This window comes from Penicillium arizonense, assembly GCF_001773325.1.
Source record: "Penicillium arizonense strain CBS 141311 chromosome Unknown PENARI_contig004, whole genome shotgun sequence".
Lineage (NCBI taxonomy): Eukaryota > Fungi > Ascomycota > Eurotiomycetes > Eurotiales > Aspergillaceae > Penicillium > Penicillium arizonense.
In genome coordinates this window covers 627,628-649,124 of record NW_019173281.1, presented here as the reverse complement: position 1 = coordinate 649,124, position 21,497 = coordinate 627,628, and the positions used below count along the sequence as shown (strand labels likewise).

General features: G+C 49.6%; 5 protein-coding genes across 5 annotated transcripts; 4 read left to right on the top strand and 1 right to left on the bottom strand.

Moving 5' to 3' along the window:
* Positions 1-417: 417 nt before the first annotated feature.
* On the top strand, positions 418-5,221 carry PENARI_c004G07638 (uncharacterized protein; the record flags this gene model as incomplete). Its single annotated transcript, XM_022629246.1, has 2 exons — positions 418-5,022; positions 5,078-5,221. The coding sequence occupies 2 exons, from the start codon at positions 418-420 to the stop codon at positions 5,219-5,221; spliced, it is 4,749 nt and encodes a 1,582-aa protein (XP_022491260.1).
* Positions 5,222-11,056: 5,835 nt separating this feature from the next.
* PENARI_c004G05125 (uncharacterized protein) lies at positions 11,057-12,055 on the top strand (the record flags this gene model as incomplete). The annotated part of the gene is made up of 1 exon (XM_022629123.1): positions 11,057-12,055. The coding sequence occupies one exon, from the start codon at positions 11,057-11,059 to the stop codon at positions 12,053-12,055; it is 999 nt and encodes a 332-aa protein (XP_022491092.1).
* Positions 12,056-14,603: 2,548 nt separating this feature from the next.
* On the bottom strand, positions 14,604-16,396 carry PENARI_c004G00590 (zinc knuckle domain protein; the record flags this gene model as incomplete). The annotated part of the gene is made up of 2 exons (XM_022628890.1): positions 14,604-15,383; positions 15,443-16,396. 2 exons carry the CDS (start codon positions 16,394-16,396, stop codon positions 14,604-14,606), a joined length of 1,734 nt encoding a protein of 577 aa, XP_022491051.1.
* A 1,334-nt stretch (positions 16,397-17,730) lies between these two features.
* Positions 17,731-18,386, top strand: PENARI_c004G10606 (ORMDL family protein; the record flags this gene model as incomplete). Its single annotated transcript, XM_022629408.1, has 3 exons — positions 17,731-17,860; positions 17,919-18,277; positions 18,336-18,386. 3 exons carry the CDS (start codon positions 17,731-17,733, stop codon positions 18,384-18,386), a joined length of 540 nt encoding a protein of 179 aa, XP_022490961.1.
* Positions 18,387-19,247: 861 nt separating this feature from the next.
* On the top strand, positions 19,248-21,206 carry PENARI_c004G04836 (uncharacterized protein; the record flags this gene model as incomplete). The annotated part of the gene is made up of 3 exons (XM_022629110.1): positions 19,248-19,338; positions 19,415-20,927; positions 21,203-21,206. 3 exons carry the CDS (start codon positions 19,248-19,250, stop codon positions 21,204-21,206), a joined length of 1,608 nt encoding a protein of 535 aa, XP_022490667.1.
* Positions 21,207-21,497: the final 291 nt, after the last annotated feature.

The following is a 21,497-nucleotide window of genomic DNA, read 5'->3' as shown; positions in this document are numbered from 1 at the left end:
GTCCCAAGGTTCCGTTTGTTGTGAGTAGTCAGTTAGTCCCGTGCTGCCCTGGGAGGTGAGCGCCAACGCATCCAGCCTCTTTCTTTTCTCTCCGGAGGCTGGGCATTTTCAGTCTTATTACCCCAGTTGCGCGGCTCTACTTCGTCTTCATCTCCCTTGGGATTCTCTCCCTTTCTTCTCGAAATCCAATCACATCCCTCTTTAGAGGGATCGGCACGACAACTCACCCTCCTGTCTCTCTTTTCTTCTTCCACTCTCGTGGTTTGCGCTGGTACGCTCTTACACCTACTATTTACTCCCTGGGACTGCCCTCGACCCCCCAGTGTCAACAGCTCCAACAGTGACACCCCCTGACCAACAGTCCCATCTGATCCATCACCTAGAGCATGCGATTGGGTTGACGGACGCCGCTCCATCATGGGGGTCGACACCCGCAGACCGATCCTTCCCGCCCCCACAGAGTCCATCATCGATACGGAGAGCGCACTGGGCACAGATCTGGCAACTGACATTTCTCGCCGCACAGACAAAACGTCGTATTCTATCCCAGACGACGGAAGCCCCGTTACTGTCTCCACCCGGGATCGCGACGGGAAATCATACTCACACTCCCGCCACGACTCTCACACCTCGCTACTCATCGAGTACTTCGAGGGCGGCAAAGGCTCCGGCGTTACGTCTCGTCCCAGTGTGCGAGTCCGTGTCACACCCTCCTCGGCGAGAAAGTCCAAGCGAGACCGAGACCACGTTCAAATCACCGAGTCCAGTGGAAGCAGCCGCAAGCCTTCCTATACTCACCGCATATCCCTCCCATCACCGTCTTCCAAGTCCAAGCGATTGGAATCGGGCGCGACGGATGATCAGAGCCTCGATTCGAATTCAGCGGAGGAGGGCCACCATTCTTCTCGTCGCCATCCGGTAGAAATCGATTTTCCCGGCAGTGAAATGTCTACTCTGTCACATGATACTCGTTACATGCCTGTATCATCCGATATCTCATCCATGCCAGCCGACAGCATGATCAACGCTTCATCGGCAGGGCCTCGGCGGAAGCGCAGCCAAAGTCTGGAGCGCGGGTCGCCTCGCGAGGACAAGGATTTGCTGAAGACACCTCGCCGACAGAGAAGTCGCAGCCTAAGCACGGAGCGAATTGCGCACCGTGTGGCCGAGAAGCTTACTGAACCGCCTAAGGAATCGTCGGGCAGAAATCGAAGCAAGTCTGGCAAAGATTACCTCGAGGCCGAGCCCAAGTCCTCTCGTCGTCGGAAACACAAGTACGCCGAAGATGACTATATCAGTCCTGAATCTAGTCTCCTTAGTACCTCTGCGGTTTCTTCAAACCGCAAGTCTGATCAGTACTCAATTCGTTCCGGCGCATCCAAATCTTCGATCAACAACCCTAAGCTATTAGAGACTGTCGAGGATGCCATCCGGCGATTAATCCTCCCAGAGCTCAAAGAGCTTAAGAAGGACCAAAAGGTTATGACCAACACAGGCAAATTTGAGCGAGACATGGCACGAGACATGGCATCTTATTCATCCGGTACAAGTTCCCGGGATGAGCTTCGTCGGAGTCTGTCCAAGCACGCCAGTGCACCTGATATCATAAAGCCCAAGGTTGTCCTGAACAAGGACAGCAAAGACGAAGGTATCGTTCTTTCTGGCGGGTCCGTTCCGCAAAATAGAGAACGCAAATCAAGCAAAAGCAGCGAGACCTCCGAGGCAGCTGTGCGCTGGGGCAACCGACCTGACTACTCTGAACAAGACAAGATCCGAAGACAGAGGAGCAAGGGCCTGCGCGATGCCCATGCTGCTGCACGAGTGGGTTCCGCTCTCACCGCCGCTTCCTTGAAGCACCATGATTCCAATTCCAGTCTCGGCAAATCGGAGCATCGCCGCCGCAAGAGTGGCTCTCGGAAGAGTACTGAGAGTATGAAGTACAACGAAACCGAACTTCTTTTCCAAAAGCACAACGTTGCGCCTATGCCGATGCGCAGCGAGATCGACTCTGAGTTGACTAGAAACTCGTTGCTTTCTGAGCGCACAGCAAGTCCCCCTCCTCAGAAAAAGAGCTCCCAGGCGGAGCTTTCTCGTGGATCGCCCAGACAGGCTGCGTCTCCCGCCTCTCGCACTCCTACCCGCAACTCTGTTGACTCACTCGGCATGCGACACGCCAACAAGTCGCAGCATAATATTTCCCTGCAAAGTACCTCGGACCGTGATCTAAGGGGCAAGAGCCAATCTCCTGGAACTGACACTGGTGACTGGGCTATCGCTGCCGCTGCTAATCTTCTTGACGCCGCTCACCCTGGTCAAGGCAGATACTACGACGAAACCCACAGGCGTGGCCTGAGCCCTATCCAAAGTGTTGCAAGCGATAATACCGAGACTCGCCATGCCCAGTACCCAACCCACGAGCACCATGTCGAAGGCACGCGCGAGATGGAGCCTCGACTTTCAATTGACTCCCTTTCATCCGCCCCCAGCACCAACCTCGCCAGATCTACCCGCCAAGGCACCACTCACAGCCACAGCCAGAGTGCGCTTTCCCAGCAGCTTAGCCAGGATTCACCCGGGTTCGGCTACGAACAATCGCGCCAGCCCGAAGGGGATGACGGTTTCTATGGCTACGATGAGGAGAGCAGAATGACTGTCGACGATGAAAACAGCGATGTTGATTTCATGGACAAGGTCAAGGAAGGCCAGCATGTGGGAGCTGGTGCTGCTGCCAACCCTCAATTCCACCACCCTATGGGTGTTGAATCTGCAGTCGCTTCCTTGATGGATCCTTCTGTCCTTGAATCCCAAATAGAATCCCAGCTCTCTTCCAGTAACCGCTCGCAAACTGATCTGGGCCAGCGATCTGGAAGCCGCAGTCCTGAGAAGCAGGCGGGTGAAGCTTACCGTGGAAGTCCCCTTAAGCAGCGACAGGATGCATCTACTGCTGACGAAACCTCGTTCCCCCGACGCATGGGTGCCACTTCGCCTCCTCAGAGCGTCACTCAGTCCTTCGACGACATGGATGACTCGGCTTTGATGGGCGCCAATGTTCCACGTGGAGTGGATAGTCCCATGGTCGACGCAGAAAGCCAAGAATCTGAGTCCGAGATCAACACCAACCCATCGATCATCCAGGGCCCTGCTGGCGGTGTTGCTCAGGGAGACCGCTGGGCATACAACTCCCGGTCTCCTCCCGTTGATCAATATTATGATAGCGGTGCTGGACCTCAGGGTCTCAGTGATGAGCAGCAGCGCGGGCTTGATGCGGAATACTATCAGACTGCTAAGAACATCTTTGGCGGTGACGATTACTATAACCACTCCGTTGACAACCAAGCTCAGCAGCTGTTCGGCACACCTCCTGGAGCCAAGGATGAGGGTTATGTTTCCGCTGCCAACCCCATGTCTCCCAGCATCGGAACGCCGAAGCAAGGTAGCCGAGGTCTCGCAGGCCCAGATGCCGCAGGTGTTGGTGCTTTCGACGGTCCTACCCCAGAAGATCCTTTCGGACCTGGTCACCAGCGTCACTTCAGTGGCTACTCTCACGGTGTCGGTTCGCCGCTCTACGACAGTGCTACCGGTCGGGGCATCGAGAGGATTCAGTCCCAGGATATCGTGGCTCTCATGGACCACCTGACTGTTCGGGACGCCCAGCGAAACGCCCGAGACACCGAAATTTTGGTTACCCTGGTTCGGAGTGCGGCAGAGATGCGCACCTCTTTCGAGCAGATGAAGAAGTTCATTGCTGAGCAAGATGATCTCATCATGGACACCAGTGACAGGGCACATGAGCGCACTCATAAGGCGCTTGGTGGGCCCCGGCCTTTGCCTCCGAGTACGTCTCGCAACCGCCAATTGAACACGTTCGAGGAGGACGACAAGCGGAAGAACATCTTCAAGCGTGCTCTCAAGGGCTTAAGCTTGAAGTCAGGCAACGATCTGTCCAAGATTGAGGGCATGCTCGAGCAGCTTCTTGAGGAGGTTGAATTTCTGCGCTCTGGTCAAGACGGCGTGAGCCCACGCCATGTCACTCGACCGGCAAGCATGGATTCTGGCCATGAGCCCGGTCAAAACGGTGCCCCTATCGAAAACAGCCGCTCTGCGTACTTGTCCAGTCCCCACCAGCGCAGAAACTCGGATCAGCGAGTCAGCACCGTTCACGAAGTGGACGAAGAAGATCTTGAGCTCGACGAGGGTGATGATTTCATGACTGGACATCTCCCTGTGCGTGAGCCACCTCATCACGAGCGAGCTGGCTCCTTGCCTCTCTCCACGCCTCCTCGCAAGCCAGTGGCTACAGGTGCCCGAAGCACCGAAACAACCCCCAAGGCCGACAAGAACGACAAGGCTCGCAAGCACAAGTCCAGTAGCTCCTCCATCTTTCCCAAGATCTCTCGCTGGTCCAGGTCCACCGCTACCTCCATGGGCGACAACATCCGCAACAGCATCCAGCCCTCCCGCAAAGAGCGTCCAACCTCAGACCTCTCCCGCTCCGGGTCCGATCTCGCTGAGAACGCCTACAAGGGTGACTACTACGATCCCCAAGGCGACGACAGAATCCGCTCCACCTACACCCTAGATGACCCCCAGCAGGAGAACCGTCCCCCCTCGCCTCTGGTGCCATCCCAGGTCTCCGAAGCCCCCAAATACCGAGGCCACCGCGGCAGTCTCGAGCTGCAGCACCCCCAACCTCGCCAGGGTCCCACGGGCCGCTACCAGTCCCGCCTCGAAACCGAGGCCCAAACCTACGGAGGCCCAGTCTCCCCAACAGGCTCGGACCAGTGGGAATCAAACCCCAGCCTGTCCGCAGTAAACCCCAACCAACAGCGCTTCAGCGGTGCCAGCCGTTTATCCCCCATCTCCGACGCAGGCTACTCGGAGACCAGCTCCCGCGCAGACCGAACTCCCGGCCCGCCCCGTCCCCCCAAGGTCAAGGACGAGGGTCCTCTTGTCCCAGAGCGTCCTCAGAAGGTGCCAGAAGATGAGGAGCCAGCTTACGGTGCTGACCGTGTTGTTTCAAAGGTATGTACAGCACCAATTCCCAATATGAATGAACTGATACTAATTTATTTGATAGAGCTCCGCAATCCGCTCCCCTCCCACACGCAAACCAACTGGCCCGCGCCCCCTCACCTCCGGCGGCGCATACAGCCCTGGTAAAGTCAATCGAACTCGCTACAGAGGCAGTCCCATGCAAGTCGACTACGATGATGAATATTGATAGACCAATCTGCGTTGATACCCCCGAGGTCAGGTTCAGGTTTAGGGTTTAGGCTTCTGTTGGATTGTTTTTCCTTTCCTTGCTGGGTTTTTTCTAGCGTGCTTTTCTTCTTTCTCCATTTTGCGTGTCTTCTCTTCTTGTTCTCCATTCCCCCATATTCGGATATTCCGATTCCCTTACGAACGTCATGACTTGAATCAATACTGTCGATTTGATATCCCCTTCTTCATTACATGTCCGTCCCCGCCCCCACAACTTCTATTATTACTCTATCTATGAGAAAATATGTGTTTAAATGTTTAACATATCTTTTTTTTCTCCTATTTCTCTCTCTCTCTCTCTCTCTCTCTCTCTCTCTCTTCGTTGTTTATGTTTCGTGTTCTTGGCCGTGGAAAATTGGGTTGGAGGATTATAACTTTTTGGTTCATTTGCCAGGGTATATTGGTCGTCTAGCTCTCCTTTGCATTTATACTGGGATTATACTGGGATTATATTGCGCTTGGTTCTTCTATTGTAGTGTTTCATAACGATTGTGGTGTAGATAGGTAGCCTTGGGATAGCATAATTCGTCTCTTATTTCTTGCCTGCTCCTAATCTTTCTTCTTTTGATGTAGAGATAACTTATAAATGTAAAACTATCCTCGTAGGCCGCGTATCAACCTTGGAAGCCTTGAGTTGCTTACTGGGCAATCTGATCGCTTACCTCGTTGCTCTCCATTGGTCAACTGCTTCTATTCTCGTCTCACTTGCTAACTTTTCTGGTTTGTGGCCTATAAATCAGCCGTACTGCCTACTACTGTTCCTAGGAGCTTAGGTCTAGAGATCATATATTCCTCATTGGTGACTCATGGCTTACGGTGATAGAAGCTAACACTCATTCGAGCCCTTTCTCAGAACCATTATAATCCAGTTGTATAGTATTCCAGAAAGCCTTTGGCTATACGTTATCTAGGAAACCCTATATAAGGTTAAGGTCAAGGATACCTACTATACTCTGTGTCGGGTGAATGCTGTCCATTATTTGCATAAATCGGTTGTTGTTTATCCTATTCCCTGATTAGTATTGTCATACCCTTCGTCGAGCATAGGGCTTTTCTGGCCAACCAAATTGATAGAGTCAAGTGTGCTCTACCAGGTTGGATCCATGAAGATATATTTTCGCCAAATACAGATAGCTTTACTACTATATTATCGCACGCACTAGTAATTTACTGTTAAAGTCGTTGTTAGGTCCCCTCACTGAAATTGCTACTAAAATAATGTAGAAAAGACATGAAATAGAAGAAATATCTATAGATTCACCTGCCCTGAATTTCGGCACAGCTGTGCCCAAGCTCACATTGGTTTCTTGAATTTTTGGGGCCAAGCATGACTCATCAATTCAGGTTGTGTAGTGTAATGGTCATCACTCCAGATTCTGATTCTGGCAATCCCGGTTCGATCCCGGGCACGACCTTTCTTTTTGCATTTTCTTCTTATATACTTCGTATATTGCCTTTATAATATTTTTTTTGTAGGGCATTATTAATGACCCGACAAAACACACCCTAGCCATATAATTTTACGGAATTGATACTACCACCCCCTTTTGGATGCTACCACGCCCCTGCCTGGATTCTCATGCCAGTGTTGACCGCCTTCCTCACCGCTTTCATCCTCGGACTTTCATTCTTAGCTACCACTTCCCTAGGTGTATATCAACACCTTAGGTACCTGCAATTAGTATGTATACGCCTAGCAAAAATAAGTCACTCCTGTAATATAGTAGTACTCTATTAGACTGCCAAAATAATTGTTGTTTACACCTTCAAATCTCGCATTTCATTCTCTTTTACAATACTATCTTAGGAAGGTGGCCGTGGCCGTGGACGCGGCCGAGGACGTGGAAGAGGATGTGGAGGGACACAACAGGCATCGCAGGGAGATAACAGGGTGGGAATAGCTTCATCTACGGCCCAGGAAGCTCATACTGCATCGCCGGCGAGCGTTCCTCCTACATCTCAGGGTCGGGAATAGCTTCTGGGCATCTTAGGGCGAGGATTCTTGGTCTAATCGCCTTATGAAGCGTCGGGGAGCTCCATAATTGGCTGATCCAATGTAAACTACTCAATTTCTTCACTATTCTCATGCCATTCCAAGAATTTTAACGAAAAATGGATGCTGGCCGCTGCATGGGCCAATTCCTCCATTTCTGCAGAGTTCTTGAAAATAGCATCTATTTCCTATTTGGGACTAGTGCGGTGTAGTTAGCATAGTGGGTGGTAGAGTACCAAAGGGACTTACATTCATTTAATTAGGGGGCTGCATAGTAAATGTAAGTACCTCAAGTTTGTGTTGGAAACATGGTCGGTGGTGGCAGAAATATGTCCGGCAGAAAAAGTCTCGGGCTGAGAATCCAGGCAGGGGGGTGGTAGTAACAATCCCCTAATTTTAACCTATAAGATCAGTAGTATATGCCAATTGGTCGGTTTGTATTATAGGAGCCATTGTTCCGTATTGTTAGTATATCCGGAATAACTAAAATCCGCATCGGCGGTAACATAAGACCGTAGCCGAGGGCTGAACTAGTGAAAGTGGAGACTGTGGACTTCCAGCTCAACATATCCTTCGAACAAGACAAAAAATAGCAAATCAAAGACGCAAAAAGAGAAGGTCGTGCCCGGGATCGAACCGGGATTGCCAGAATCAGAATCTGGAGTGATGACCATTACACTACACAACCTATTGATGTTGAGAGCCGGATCTGTAGTATTCATGATTCGCAGTAGAAGAATTGTGGCATCTCTATGGAGTATAGGCCAGTAAAGCACCATCATTAATCTTCTGATCATGGATCAATTGTGAATGTGTAGCAGGAACTCCCAGATGGGATACGAATAAGGCCAAGCGAATGGGTTTGATCTTTCCTCAATTGTATTCGGAATTTCCGTGCAGTAGAATGCGTTAGCAGCTGGGGATATAGCCCTAATTAGAACCCGAAGCTTCGATAAAAGCACTTGTTTCCCATGTTCGCCCCTTTCTCTATCCTTTCAAGTAGATCTCAATACCTTTTGAAGGGACCCTAAATAAGAAGTCAAGGCTTTGAGTTAAGAACTTATACTGCCTATGCCCTAAACCCTCTACAACCCTGGTTTGCTGCAGAGCGATGTGCAGCACTAGAACAATGACCTCGGGGATGGTAAGAGCGCAGAGAATACCACAATGAATAATCCGCATACGCAAACTTTTACAAGCTTAGTCCACCATTTCGGCCAGCAAAAGCGATCCGGGAGCAAAGAGACGCCTGGAAAAGCCAAGCCTATGCGGGCTCAAAGCCGCCTTCCCAGGGACAGCATTTATCTCTTCGGTTAAGGGAACGCTTGGTCTCTCTCGAAAGGACCGCAAGGAGTTGCAGGACACGAGGCTCCCGGTGATCGAACACACTTTGAAGGCACCTGATACAGTAGCTGGTGATAATATTGCAAATGACAAGGCTCTGGTAAGACAACCCCCTTGAACATTGAATGTGCTGCTAGTGCTTGGTTTAACGTCGCGTAGGAAGAAGCTCGTCTTCAAAATGTCGTCCAGTTTTGGGAAGAGCTGCATGACCTAGCTGTTATGTTTATACCTGATGCATCTTTCAACTTTGCAGACAGGGTCGAATGTCAGTAGCTGATCACAACCATCGAAGCGTCCGAGGGAGAGCTTTACCCCTGGGAGGAGCTTCCAGGCAGCTTAGCTGGGTTGATTCAGAGGCAAGACGGACTCCGAATCGATCAGCACCCGATAATTTCACGCAAAGGGGCCGAGACTGCTTATCGCTTTCTTCATTGTAAAGGCAGCCCAGAGAGTTTCAGCATCGTTAGGCTTGCCTTCTCTATTCTGATTGCATACGCTTGGAACATCCGTCGCACACCGAGAGGGACCGTCACTGACTTGATGGTTCTCAGAGCACCACCAAACTGCATTGTTCCTCGGGCATGCTCTGCCTGTCAAGGAAGAGTATTAGATGACCCTTTTGCGTATTGCCAAGAACAACCTGGATTACTATGTCGTCAAAAGTTCCCAGACAGGCTGCGGGCTCATTGGCTGCAAACGAGGTCGTGTCCTTCTCCATCCTTTGAAGAGATGTCAAAATTACGTGCGCGCACTGCAGGAAAAATTGGAAAATATCCCAAATATCCCCAATCCCCGTCTCCGTGGGGGTGCTCAATGGGAGAAATATTTTCTTCGCCATGGCCAAGATGAGCTTGGAGAGATCCCTCGGAAAGTTGAGCTCAAATGCCCACATAAAGGGTGCAAAGGCACTCTGGAGGACGATGCTCCCTGATGGACAATTCATCCAGTTCCGACAGTTGTGCTTCGTCAATTTACATGTCCAGATTGTCGACGCAAGGGTGACTGGAAACCCGTGAATACTGCGACCAAGTATATTACCAGTGAAAGCCTTAGTCGCACCTGGAGCCGGTTCAAGAAGAAAGGATGCGACCTAACACAATATCCGCGACGGGCAGATGTGTACTTTGCCCAGGGCCACGTAACTATTCGAATTGCGCGGCTCAAGGAGGCCAAGAGGCTCACAGGTGAGAACACTGCAGACTAGACAGCCCAAAATATATATATATATATATATGCTTTCAAGTATCCCTCCCCACCCTTATCCTTGTCTTGCGGTTCTCATCTTGGCCAACGAGTTAGCCAATAAGAAAGAGTTGAGTGGGCTAAGAATCTAGCACTGGCCAAGCTATTCGCTCAGCCGTATGCCTATTTAGCCTTAGAATTAATTCCCCAGGTTATAATTATGATTATGGTTTTTCAAAAAAGAAAATTTCTTAAGAGATACTGCATGCAAAGTGAAGGGAGACTTGGAAAAAAATACAAAAAGAGAAGAGGTCGTGCCCGGGATCGAACCGGGATTGCCAGAATCAGAATCTGGAGTGATGACCATTACACTACACAACCTCAGTTGTTGAGAGAGTTTCAGGGTTAATGTTATAAGAGTCAGAGCAAAGCCTACCAATTTGGAAGCCCAACCACTGCAGCTAGTTACTTGTAGCTAGAGCTCTCCTTAAGAAAACCCCCACTTAACGGGGAAAAAGACTTGATTTTGATTCGTAAGCCAATTATAACCCTGACATAGTTAACTTAAGTTAACTGTTAGGTGCTAAAGAATGGCTTATATAATTAGTTACGTTTGAATTGTTTTCTCCTTAGTCCAAAGAACTCAACCTCTTTCGGTTTTAGATGAACATTTATAACATACAATTGTCTATGGGATTTTGGCTCCCAAATCTAAGCTTTACTCTGACTCTTATAACATTAGCCTCGGCCACACTCAACAACTGCGGTTGTGTAGTGTAATGGTCATCACTCCAGATTCTGATTCTGGCAATCCCGGTTCGATCCCGGGCACGACCTCTTTTCTTTTTGCATTTTAGGTTCTTTGGGTTGCCTAAGATCCTAGATTCATACGTACCGAGCCTCACTAACAACCTCGGTTGTGTAGTGTAATGGTCATCACTCCAGATTCTGATTCTGGCAATCCCGGTTCGATCCCGGGCACGACCTCTTCTCTTTTTGTAATTTGTTTTTTACTATTATTATTATGATTTTTTTTTCTAAGATCCTAGATCTATATGAAACTAAACAAGTCCTATTCATATCTTCCTAGTTAGTTGTTCATTCATATGATTATCTGTATTCCCACAAAGGGGGAAGAACAGCGCAATTGCGCCGGCCTAAGCGCCTTGTATCTACATCTATAGGAAAGAGCCATCAATGGTCCTTCCACCAACACCCTTTTCCTCTGTTCTTCTCTCACTATGAACATGCTCACATCTTCTCGTTCATCACATCATGGACCACAAACCCATCTCAACGGGATCTTACCCAATACCCCTCCCCAGAGCCCTCTACCTCATCGGCGCCCTAGTATACCTTCAACTGCTCTACTTAATCTCCCACATCGCGCGACCACTCTCAAACTCACGTCGTGAATTCCCTCCCTTTAGTCAGCACATCGACCGTGTCGAAGCAGCAATAATCAATTCCATCATCGGTGCCATTCCACTGTCAACCTACAACTCTGCCACAGCAACAGGGCAACAGTCGCGCTTCTCCCAAAGAAACGGGTTACTGGACGAAACAGACGGCCGCAATTCAACAAGCCTTCATGCTTCCTGGCTACAAGCTATGCCGCATAATAATTACAGGTTCTCTATCCACGAGCCCAATCATCCACCTCCACCTCCCCAGACCCATCCACGACCTGGCTCCTCAGTCTACGACACCGTCCACAAAATCGGCTCCAGCACCCGTGGCAGCATCTCCTCAATCACCAGCTCGGCAATGGAACGCATCTTCCGCCACCCATTCCCAACTGCGGGATCACAGCCGATGTCTGGTGTCGCGCTGAAACGGAATCTGGATGGCCCGCCCTCTGACGCCGAAGACCAGATGCTCCGAGAAGGCAAGGCCCGGCCTGTGCAAGCCTTGAATCCATTTATGGCTCTGAACGAGTATCTGCCTTTCCCTGTATCTGCATCTGTGCCTGCTCGCATCGCTGATCATTTGAGCGATCCTGGTCCGGCGGTGGGCATAGGCTTCAGTGGGCGGTGGAAGGGGAAGGGGAGAGCTCTGCAGCCTGGTTCGGGTCTCCTTCCTGTTCCGTTTAGTCAGGTTAACGATGAGGATTTGGAGACTGTACAGATGAACCGCTCGCCCAAGTATCACTCCATTGAGAGTTATCCTGGGAAGTTTCCTGTCAGTGATCATTTGGAGTACAGTTCTCTTGCTACTGCTTATGCTGTTCGCGGCCGTGGGACTACTTCTGTTCGGCCTTTTTCTGATTATTAGGGCTTTAGTGTTAAGCCTTGGGCTTTGGATGGGGGGATTGCATGTTCCTGGGTTGCTTGCTTGGAAAATTCCGAGAATAGTATATCCTGTCTTGGTTTTGATGATGAGATGATTCATGTTTTGTGAGAAGCCTGTGAGTTTCCTGTTCTCGTTTCTTTGGTCTTGTGTTTCTACTTGATTCGCTTTGTCATGGGGTCTACTATACTGGATCCTGTTATCTATTACTACCAAGCCTGTCATTCATGAGATTTTATTCTTGAGAGCATTGACCATCATAATTATGATTTATTAGTAGTCACCATAATACAGTCATAGGCCACATAAGTTCTTTCACACCTCCGCCCCCCTCTTTGATGCAATCTACTTGATGATCCACCATTTTGAAAACACTATAACTTGAGAGCCTCGAAAGTGGACAGAAAAGAGAGAAGCCAACGTAGAGCGAAGATAATGCATAAACCGGTATACTCGCTTCGAGACTGGGTTCGTGTAGAGACTATCCAATATACTTACTGAGCGGTACTATGTACGCATGTATTACCCTTGTTGTAGCAGCGTACTTTGAGAGTGAGTAGCAAATTGAACTCATATGGTTTTAAATAAGACTTCAAGGCTTATCATTAATGGTTGATGTTTACTTCTGAGGCTATTCGAAAAAGTTACATACAGCCAAGTTGTAGATTCCCGGCTGTGTTTCCCCGGCCCACGGCCCGGCCCACCCTGGAACTCGATCTCCATCTCCACGTCAACTTCAACTTCATCTTCTCTTCCATGTTTTTGCCTCGCTCTCCTCGGTCCATCATGTCTGCGGTGGAATGTATGCATCTTCGCCCGCGCAAGTTTGCGCCTCTGGATCCAGCCCGGACATCCAATGCCCCGCTCTTGAAGGGAATTGTGTTTGATGTGGATGGAACTCTGTGGTAAGTGGCCATATCAAATGTTCTGCCGTGAGATGTCTTGCACTACTTTCCCATTCTTACTCTTTCATCGCGTTCGTTTTTTTCGTTGTGTGGCTTTGTGTACCCTGCCGGCTTGATGCTGCAATGGCAGTTTTGGACTGAATATTCAGGCACCAACTTGATATCAACACGTGATATGATGTACGAGGGCTTTTCCTAATCAGGAAGTATACTACCAGCAGCTCATATCTTGTTTTGAGACCGGTTATTGGTTGCACCTGCTTGATACTCGGCAGTACCTCAGTCCGCGTCTTTCCTCTGGAACTTCTGTTATTTAGGATGCCTATGTTGCTATTCTGTAGCCTGGATACTCTTTTGCTGTTCTTCGGGTCTATACAAGGCACTCTTCGAGATGTTTCCTCGATGTCTTTTCCACCCTGATATTCACAAACAATATTGGAACCCTTGACTGCTATTCATGCCTTGAAGACATGAAAACCATCCTTCAATGCATACCCCATTCGATATTGACTAGACCTCGCTAACTTCACGAAAGTCTACCACAGCACCACATGTTCAACGAAATGAGGTAAGGCTTCCACCTCGACATCCCTAGCACTATATCAGACATAATTCAGAACCCTACCACCAACCATAATCCATAATCCCAATCCAAACTAACACATCGCCACAGAGAAGCTCTAGGAATCGACCGCTCAATCGACATCCTCCACCACATCCGACAACTCCCAACACCAGAAGACCGCGCAGCAGCAGTGTCAAAGGTCCAAGCCGTAGAACGGCGAGCAATGGTAGACCAACAACCGCAGCCCGGTCTACTCCGGCTAATGGACTACCTCGAATCTCGAGGGTTACGGAGGGCGCTTTGTACGCGGAATTTCGAGTATGTGGCAATCAAGTTAACTCCATGGTTTTCTATTCATGCGACCACTATAGCCTCTAGAACAGATACTAACACTTCCACCAGAGCACCCGTCAAGTACCTAGTCGACAACCATCTCCCAACACACGTCTTCTTACCCATCATCACGCGGGACACACCCAATCTCCTCCCGAAACCTGATCCAGCTGGTATCTTGCATATCGCAAGTGAATGGGGGCTGAGTAATCGGGCTGAGAGTATGATTATGGTGAGTTTAGCTGCTTGTTCTCATGATCTTGTGATTTGTGCGTAGAGATGCTGATTGTCCGGATTTTGTTAGGTTGGTGATAGCATTGATGATATGACATCTGGGCATATGGCTGGTGCGGCGACGGTCTTGCTTCTCAATGAGCGTAATGTGCATTTGAAGGAGCATGCCCATACTGATCTTTGTATTTCGCGGCTGGATGATTTGGTGGATATTCTTGAGCAGGGGTTTCTTGGGACTCGGGAGAATGATGAACATGTTCAGTAGTGGTGCTGTATGTGCTGTATGTGCTGTTGCATCTAGTGGAATTGAGTGATAGTCGCATAGGTCTTCCAGATAATGCATGGTGTGCCATACGAGGTCTCTCGATAACTTGAAACAGATTGAAGATATCAGATTTCTTCTCATCGTAAATGCCTGCTCAGCGGAAAACTGACGGCTAAGGTTGAACAATTGGTATTTCCATGCCAGATGTGTCCCATTCAAATCGACCATCCATTACCGCCCTCTGCCTCTACCACCACCCCGTGGCCCACGAGAACGCCCAGAGCCCCTCGAAGGCCCACGGCTACGGCCACCACCACGCGGTGGAGGCGGATTCCTCGCACGAGGCGAAGGCGAGCGACGCCGGCGCTCATTACCAGGGAATGGAGGACGACCACGGGGAGCCGGAGGGGGTCCCCGAGACGCACCACGACCAGTGCCGACATTACTGGCGAACTTGATATTGCCACGGTTGTTACCGCGGTGGACGGGGGCGGGACGGCCACGCCCTCTTGAAACGCGGGACATCATATCACTTTCATCTGGGGAGGAAGAACGGGACCATTCCGCGCCGCGGGAACCAGGTCTGCTGGCGTTTCCATGTGAGCGTGGTGCTGGTCCTGGGCGGCCGGTCCGTCGGGGTCCATCGGCTGTGTTGAGGTTCGTGATCATTTCTGGGTCCAGACCTTTCAAAGTGAAGGATGATGTGCTGAGTTTTAGATATGGGTCTGGACAATCTCCTACTAGGTGCTTTGCGCTGGCGCAGTTGGCGCAGGAGATGGAAACGGAGATTTGGTCGGAATGCAGATCTCGGGATGGGAATTTCCAGAGGAAGTCGCATTCTGATTCGAGGTGTTCGTGGCCGCACATGTCGCAGGGCACTTCGGAGGCGGAGCATCGTAGCTTCGATGTGCACTGTGGCTCGCCATGGCCTCTTTCGCGACATTTTTGGCATCTTCGCCAGGTGGGACAAACAACGCTTGCGTGCTTGTTCCAAGCACCGCAGTGTGAGCACTTAAACATAGAGTCAGTAAAAAAGTAACGTCTCTAGATGTAGACCTCAAGGAGCATACCTCTTTTGTTGGGCAAATGTCGGCCATGTGGCCCTCGGTTTGACACTCAATACAAGAAACGGGAAGCTTCAGGTCAAGGTCGTGGATGTTGCGGTCGTAGTATACGTATCGGGACTGGGTTTCTAGATCATTCTTGTTCAAGTCCACCAGAGACGTCGGCGCAGTGGGGTACTTGAGTGCGAAGAGGCGGAAAGCCTCTTCTTTTGACTGAGAGCCAGATTCCGTTCCGACCCCGTTCGAAGTTGATACGGCGGTTGTTCCATTTTGTATCCCATTCTCAGGCATCAGACGCTCTGGATCGTAGTCTTCGCCGTCGTTCATTCCATTCTCCTTGGAACCGATATTCAATAGGATAGAATCATCGGCTTCCGAGTCAAGCGAATCTGAATCGTCGGATTCACTCTTGGAATCAATCTCACCCTCTTCCAGATCTTCTTGGGTTCGAGATTTTTTCCGTGCGCGAGCCTCACTGTTAGCTGACGAGGCAGAGTCACTGCGACTGCGCCAGTACTTGTCATTCACAGCATCAAACTGCTCAGACTGCTCAGACTGCTCAGTGTTCCCCTCCATCGGTGCGGATCGCTTCCCTCCCAGAGTTGTGCGCACTGCCTTCTTCCTTCCTTGGTTCCAGCTGATGGCAGGTGCAGTGCTTCCAGCGTGTGGGTTCGTGGTGTCGTTCGCGTCGGAGGCTGAGTCGGAGTCGGAGTCTGAGTCGGAGGAACCAGAGCTGGATGTGCTATCAGGGTCAACCTGCAGGGAGGTGGCAGTAAACGCACCGCCCCGGGGGACGAAATCTGCATGATCAGGCGCATCTTGACTTTTATTCTGCCGCTGTCGCTTTGCTGGCCACGTGCTATCGCGTGAGGCGGAGCGCGTGGAACGAGGGTTATTCGCACGCTGTGCGCCCACCGACGCCGTCCGTGAATCGGCTTCTTCGTCAGAGGAGTTTGCCATTGTTTTCTATTTGCAATGGCGTGGACGATTTGATCGGTTGGAATAGAGAGATCTTCAGTAGAATTCAGATCAAATTAATTTCACGGTGGCCGATATTGACCATTTGCGCAATCGGGCCGCCAAGTATGGAGTATAGATCGGCCATTTATAATGACCATATTGGTAGTGTCTAGGCCTTGCTTTATAAGTCTATATTGAAATGTAGTACGTATTGTTCTCAAAACTTCATGTAACAGAACCAAGAACTATATCCTGCTCAAAATGTGTGGGAACAGGGCTGAAAGGAGTGTCGATATACACAATATTGTAGATGTAGAGTCCGAAGAAGTCTATACAAACGCTGCTAATGGAGGCTTTGAGCCTCGAAGAGAGCTATATAATTGTGATCACTGGAGGTGAATATACTAGATTTCGATGCTGTGCTACTGTCTACTTCAATCTCTGCATATAACTCCGTGATGATCCCTAAGTGTACGAAACACAAGTTCATATTTATAATTAAAGATAAATTCAGTCAAATTTACTGACATATACCTCAACGGTGCTATGGATCCTAAAAGTCCACTGGTAGCTCCAGACATGCTTTTAACCTTGAATCATCAACCCATGGGCTTCAGGGATTTCGTGAGTATGAAACCGCTGTACGTTAATATAGAAACATGTTACTCACTCTATCGCAAATTTCATTTGCATATAGTTTATTTTGGAGAAAAAAGCCCATTATATAAATAAAGGGGCAACTGTTCGGAGATAGCGTTGGGTATAGAGTAGCCAAGTCTGTGGCGGCTATTGCTATAGTAGCGTCGGAAATATTTCCATTCACCGTGAATAAATCCGGTGTCAAAAAAAGCCCAGAAGAAGGGACCGGCAGATTCAAAATGCTTTCAATTATAGTAATGATGAGAATCTTCTAGTTCAACAATGAAACACGAACAAGACAAGAATATCTGCAAATTGCCCCTTTGGGGCCCTATTGGTGCCTTGGGATTAGATTCCGCACATGCATAAGTGCAGCGAAAACCAAAAGTTCCAGAGTAGCCAGAAATATAGTCATCTCCGAGTATAAATACCTAATTTTAGCGGAAGAATAAAGTCGTGAATCAGAGAGCTCTTCCGCACCCCGTGACCCAAGCCGATCCGACCGGCAAACTCCAGTCTGGGCCGTGCCACCTCATCCCCACGCTCCTTTTCCTCTCTCCTTCTCTTCCATCTTCATTTCTTTTTGAGCAACCGACAAGCTGGCGTCCAATTCAAAAGTTTCTTCCCTGCTGGCCCCCCGTGGCATCTCTTTCCCTCCGGATGTTGACACGGCGCCGCAGCGGCTATCTCCAAGCATGAACCAAAAACAAGGCCGACGGAGGCGATCCAGCAGTCTGATCTACCAGGAACCTGCTGAGTCAATCGAGCGCACAAGTGACCAGGCGGCTTTGCCAAACCTCAACGCAGATTGGGTGAACGCCAAGGGTAAGTGGCAAGCTGAGACCACGCAGCAGATCGGGAGCTGACTCGATTCATATTCTAGGTGCCTGGACCATTCATTTCGTCTGTATCGCTGCCCTCAAGATCTTCTACGACATCATCCCGGGCGTCTCACAGGAGACCTCGTGGACCCTCACCAACATCAGCTACATGTTCGGATCCTTCCTCATGTTTCACTGGGTGCGGGGCATCCCATTCGAATTCAACGCCGGTGCCTACGATAATCTGAATATGTGGGAGCAGATCGACAACGGTGACCAATACACGCCCGCCAAGAAGTTCCTGCTCAGCGTCCCGGTTGTGCTCTTCCTCCTTAGCACTCACTACACCCACTACGACATGACCTACTTTACCATCAACTTCCTCGCCACATTGGGAGTGGTTATTCCTAAGCTGCCATTTGTACGTCTTGCAATGATCACGGGATTTATTGGATGGCTTGCTAACATTTTGTCTACAGTGGCATCGGTTGCGGATAGGTCTATTCTCCGAGATACCCGAGGAGTCATAGTGCCTCCAAATCTTTCCTTTTCTATCCAATTGCTATCCATGTTGGCGTCTTCTCGGCCCCCTTGATTTTTCAACCTCTCTCGCCTCCCTTCCAGGGCCTTTGCATTGCGAACTTGATTGACGGAGTTTTGACCCGTTATTGGCTATCGCGTCCTGTTTCTCCTTTCTTTGGCAAATATGAAGACGCAGAAGTAAATGCCAGTCCAAATTCCCATCCTTTCGGCCCTATGTCTAGAGTTCCTACCAAACCCTTGCATTTATGCGTTTCTAGGGGACTCAAGAGCCTAATAAACCTGAACACTGTGAGTGCATAGTATCTCCACAGGTAGGGCTGCAAGTTAATCTCTTGGCTGGGTCCAAGCGGGGCTTGCATGTGAAGTTGAGGAAAGTCTAGTATTGCCTTGTTGTTCGGTCGTATGTCATTTATTTAATAACAGTTGGTATATGAATGTGATATTCCAACATTCTGAACCTCGCTACCACACCTGTCCCACATCACTCGGCTTGCGGATAGAAAGCACAGAAGGACAAAAGGAACCTAACGCATTTATTTGATTTATATGGTCCTTGTTGACTAAAGAGTTGGATCCTATTCGCTTACATTTCTCCCTGGTAGATCTATAGTGCAGTAATAAACGGGCTATAGATCGTGCTTTCTCCGCTTTATTGCCGTATTCTTTGCAGACTTCCAATGTCAATATCTAGTTCAAACCATCGTGCTGAGTACTTCTTTCCCTTTGACATCAAGTCTGGTCTCTCTTTGTTAGGACTTACAGTCTAATCAGACATACTCTATCCTATCGCATCTCCCCGCTTATCGATAAGCGCGTCGACCTCAACTTCCTTCTCGCAAACATTCCACATGGCGACGGACGAGGTTCCCTACCGGTCACCGGTACCGCTGGCATTTGAATTAGTCCAGCATGTCGGTATCTTCTTCGAAGAAAACCTCCGTACGTCCCCAAACCTCCGAGACGCGTCTCAAAGTTTCACAGAAACGCGACTAACATTCCAATTGCTCCGAACTAGACACTCAAGCACTTAGTCTCCTCTACAACACCCTTGCATCCGGCACAGTCTCCTCAGCCCAAGCAGTGATTCCTCAGCCACAGCATCTGGCCGTCGCGGCCACCATCCTCGTTCACCCATCCACGACAACACGCGCCAAATCGACGGAAGAGAAAGAAGCCGCCAATGCATCCCTCCGCCTCCTTCGACTTACGAACTCACTTGTCGGTCCTATTGATGCAAAGTTCAATGTTGCCTTTGCCTTTACGCATTTCGAATCCTCGCGCTATGGCTTACGGCGTCAGGATAGCCCAGAGACTAGTGAGCTTAAAAACGGCGACACAAAACCCATTAAGACGGTGATCAGTGATGCAGACTCGGTATGGCAACGTGCAGAGGACTTCTGGCATGTCGTCGGGTGGGCATTCCGTTGTTCAGTGCTTCACCCGGAGAGGTGGGAGCGCTGGCAGATCTGGCTGCAGTTCATGTGCAACGTTCTCGAAGATGACTGGAAAGAGCGCGAAAGAAAATGGTTAGAGGCCAACGGAGGCGAGAGAGAACCCTCACAGGACGCTGAACCAGCCACGAAAGGGACACGCGGGGGCAAACAGGCGGCAGAGGACGACCTCGAGATTTTCCGCGAGAGCTTGATCTTTCAATATATAAGCTCGAATACCACGTCCGGACGAAACCGTCGGATCCTGCGTGCTATTTTTGCTGATGGAACGCGAGAAGAGTTCAAGGAGGTATACAGAAAAAAGGAAATCACCAAGACCTCGAAAACAACGCAGAATACCAAGAAGAGGGAAGTCGAAGTCAACATCGACAAGAATGAATACGGCGACTACCTGGATGAGTCAGGAGAAGAATCCAACGACACACCTGACACAGTCTCACCTCCATCCAAAGCAAAAGCCAAAGAAACCAGGTCTAGACGCGCCAAACGCACAAGACGAGGAACAAAAACCGACCTAGACCAATCTACAGCCGCCAGCCCCATCAGCCAAATACAAAAAATCACCCACGTCCAAGAGCCCGGGAGCGACCTCTCCTCCCTGGGCGGCTACGACTCCCTCTCTCTCCGCCAACAACTCCTAAGCATCCTCTCCAGCGTCTCCACCCGCCTCCCTGAAGACTTCATCCCCCTAGACGACCTCTACCACATGTTCGTCGAAAACATCCGGGGCCTCCCCCTCCCAATCTTCCAACACTTCATCAGCCCCTCAATTCTCCCACACATGATCCCAGCCGCGCAAACAACCCTCTGCGAGCTCCTCCTCTTCGTCATGCGCGAGAGTTCAGCACCTAGGTCTGACGACGATTGTCTCCACCAGGAAAAGCTGGAAAAGTGTTTCTTACCCTACGCAGCGGCGAATCCCAGCATCGAGAATAATGCCAAGGTTTCGATTCTGCTGGAGGCGCTAATGGCGTTGCTGCATAAGAGTGGGATGCTCTTTGTTACGCCACGGCTTCGGAAGGTTGTTAAGGCTGGAGTTCTTAAGCGTGGTGAGAGGGCCGAGGAGGAGAGGAAGAGGTGTTTGGCTAGGGGGGAGAGGGTTTCTGTTGAGTGTTGTTATTTGCGCGAGAGCGGGTTTAGGTTGTTGTTTATGGTTGAGCATCTTTTGCCGATTGCTAGTTAGTCTTGACGTTTAGGGCCACCTGTGTGTGTTTACGATGTTTATGAATGCTATGATGAATATATTTCAAGGTCGCATTAGGCAGTTTGTTTAGATGCGGCTCTGTGTTTCGCATCTAGCCCTAAGGTTGTTCGGACCAATGTTGCAGTCCGAAAACTGAGCAAGGACAGAGGTGATGGTGATCTAGTCTATGGATGTCTCTTTTCCTTTCTTTTCTGTAGATTATCATGGAATTTCGATACACCTCTTGCTATCTACAGTCGCATCACACCAAAACAGCATTATCAAGAGCAAAGAAAAAAAAAAAAAAAAAGGGAAAGGCTTCGAACGGGAATCATAGAACACAAATAATGAAATAATACCACAAATGGCATGCAAAAAAAAGGGATAGTTCTGCTTCAGTGGTGATACATGATAGAGCAGCAATCAAAGAAAAGGAAGAAAAAGCAATAAGACGAAAAAGCAAG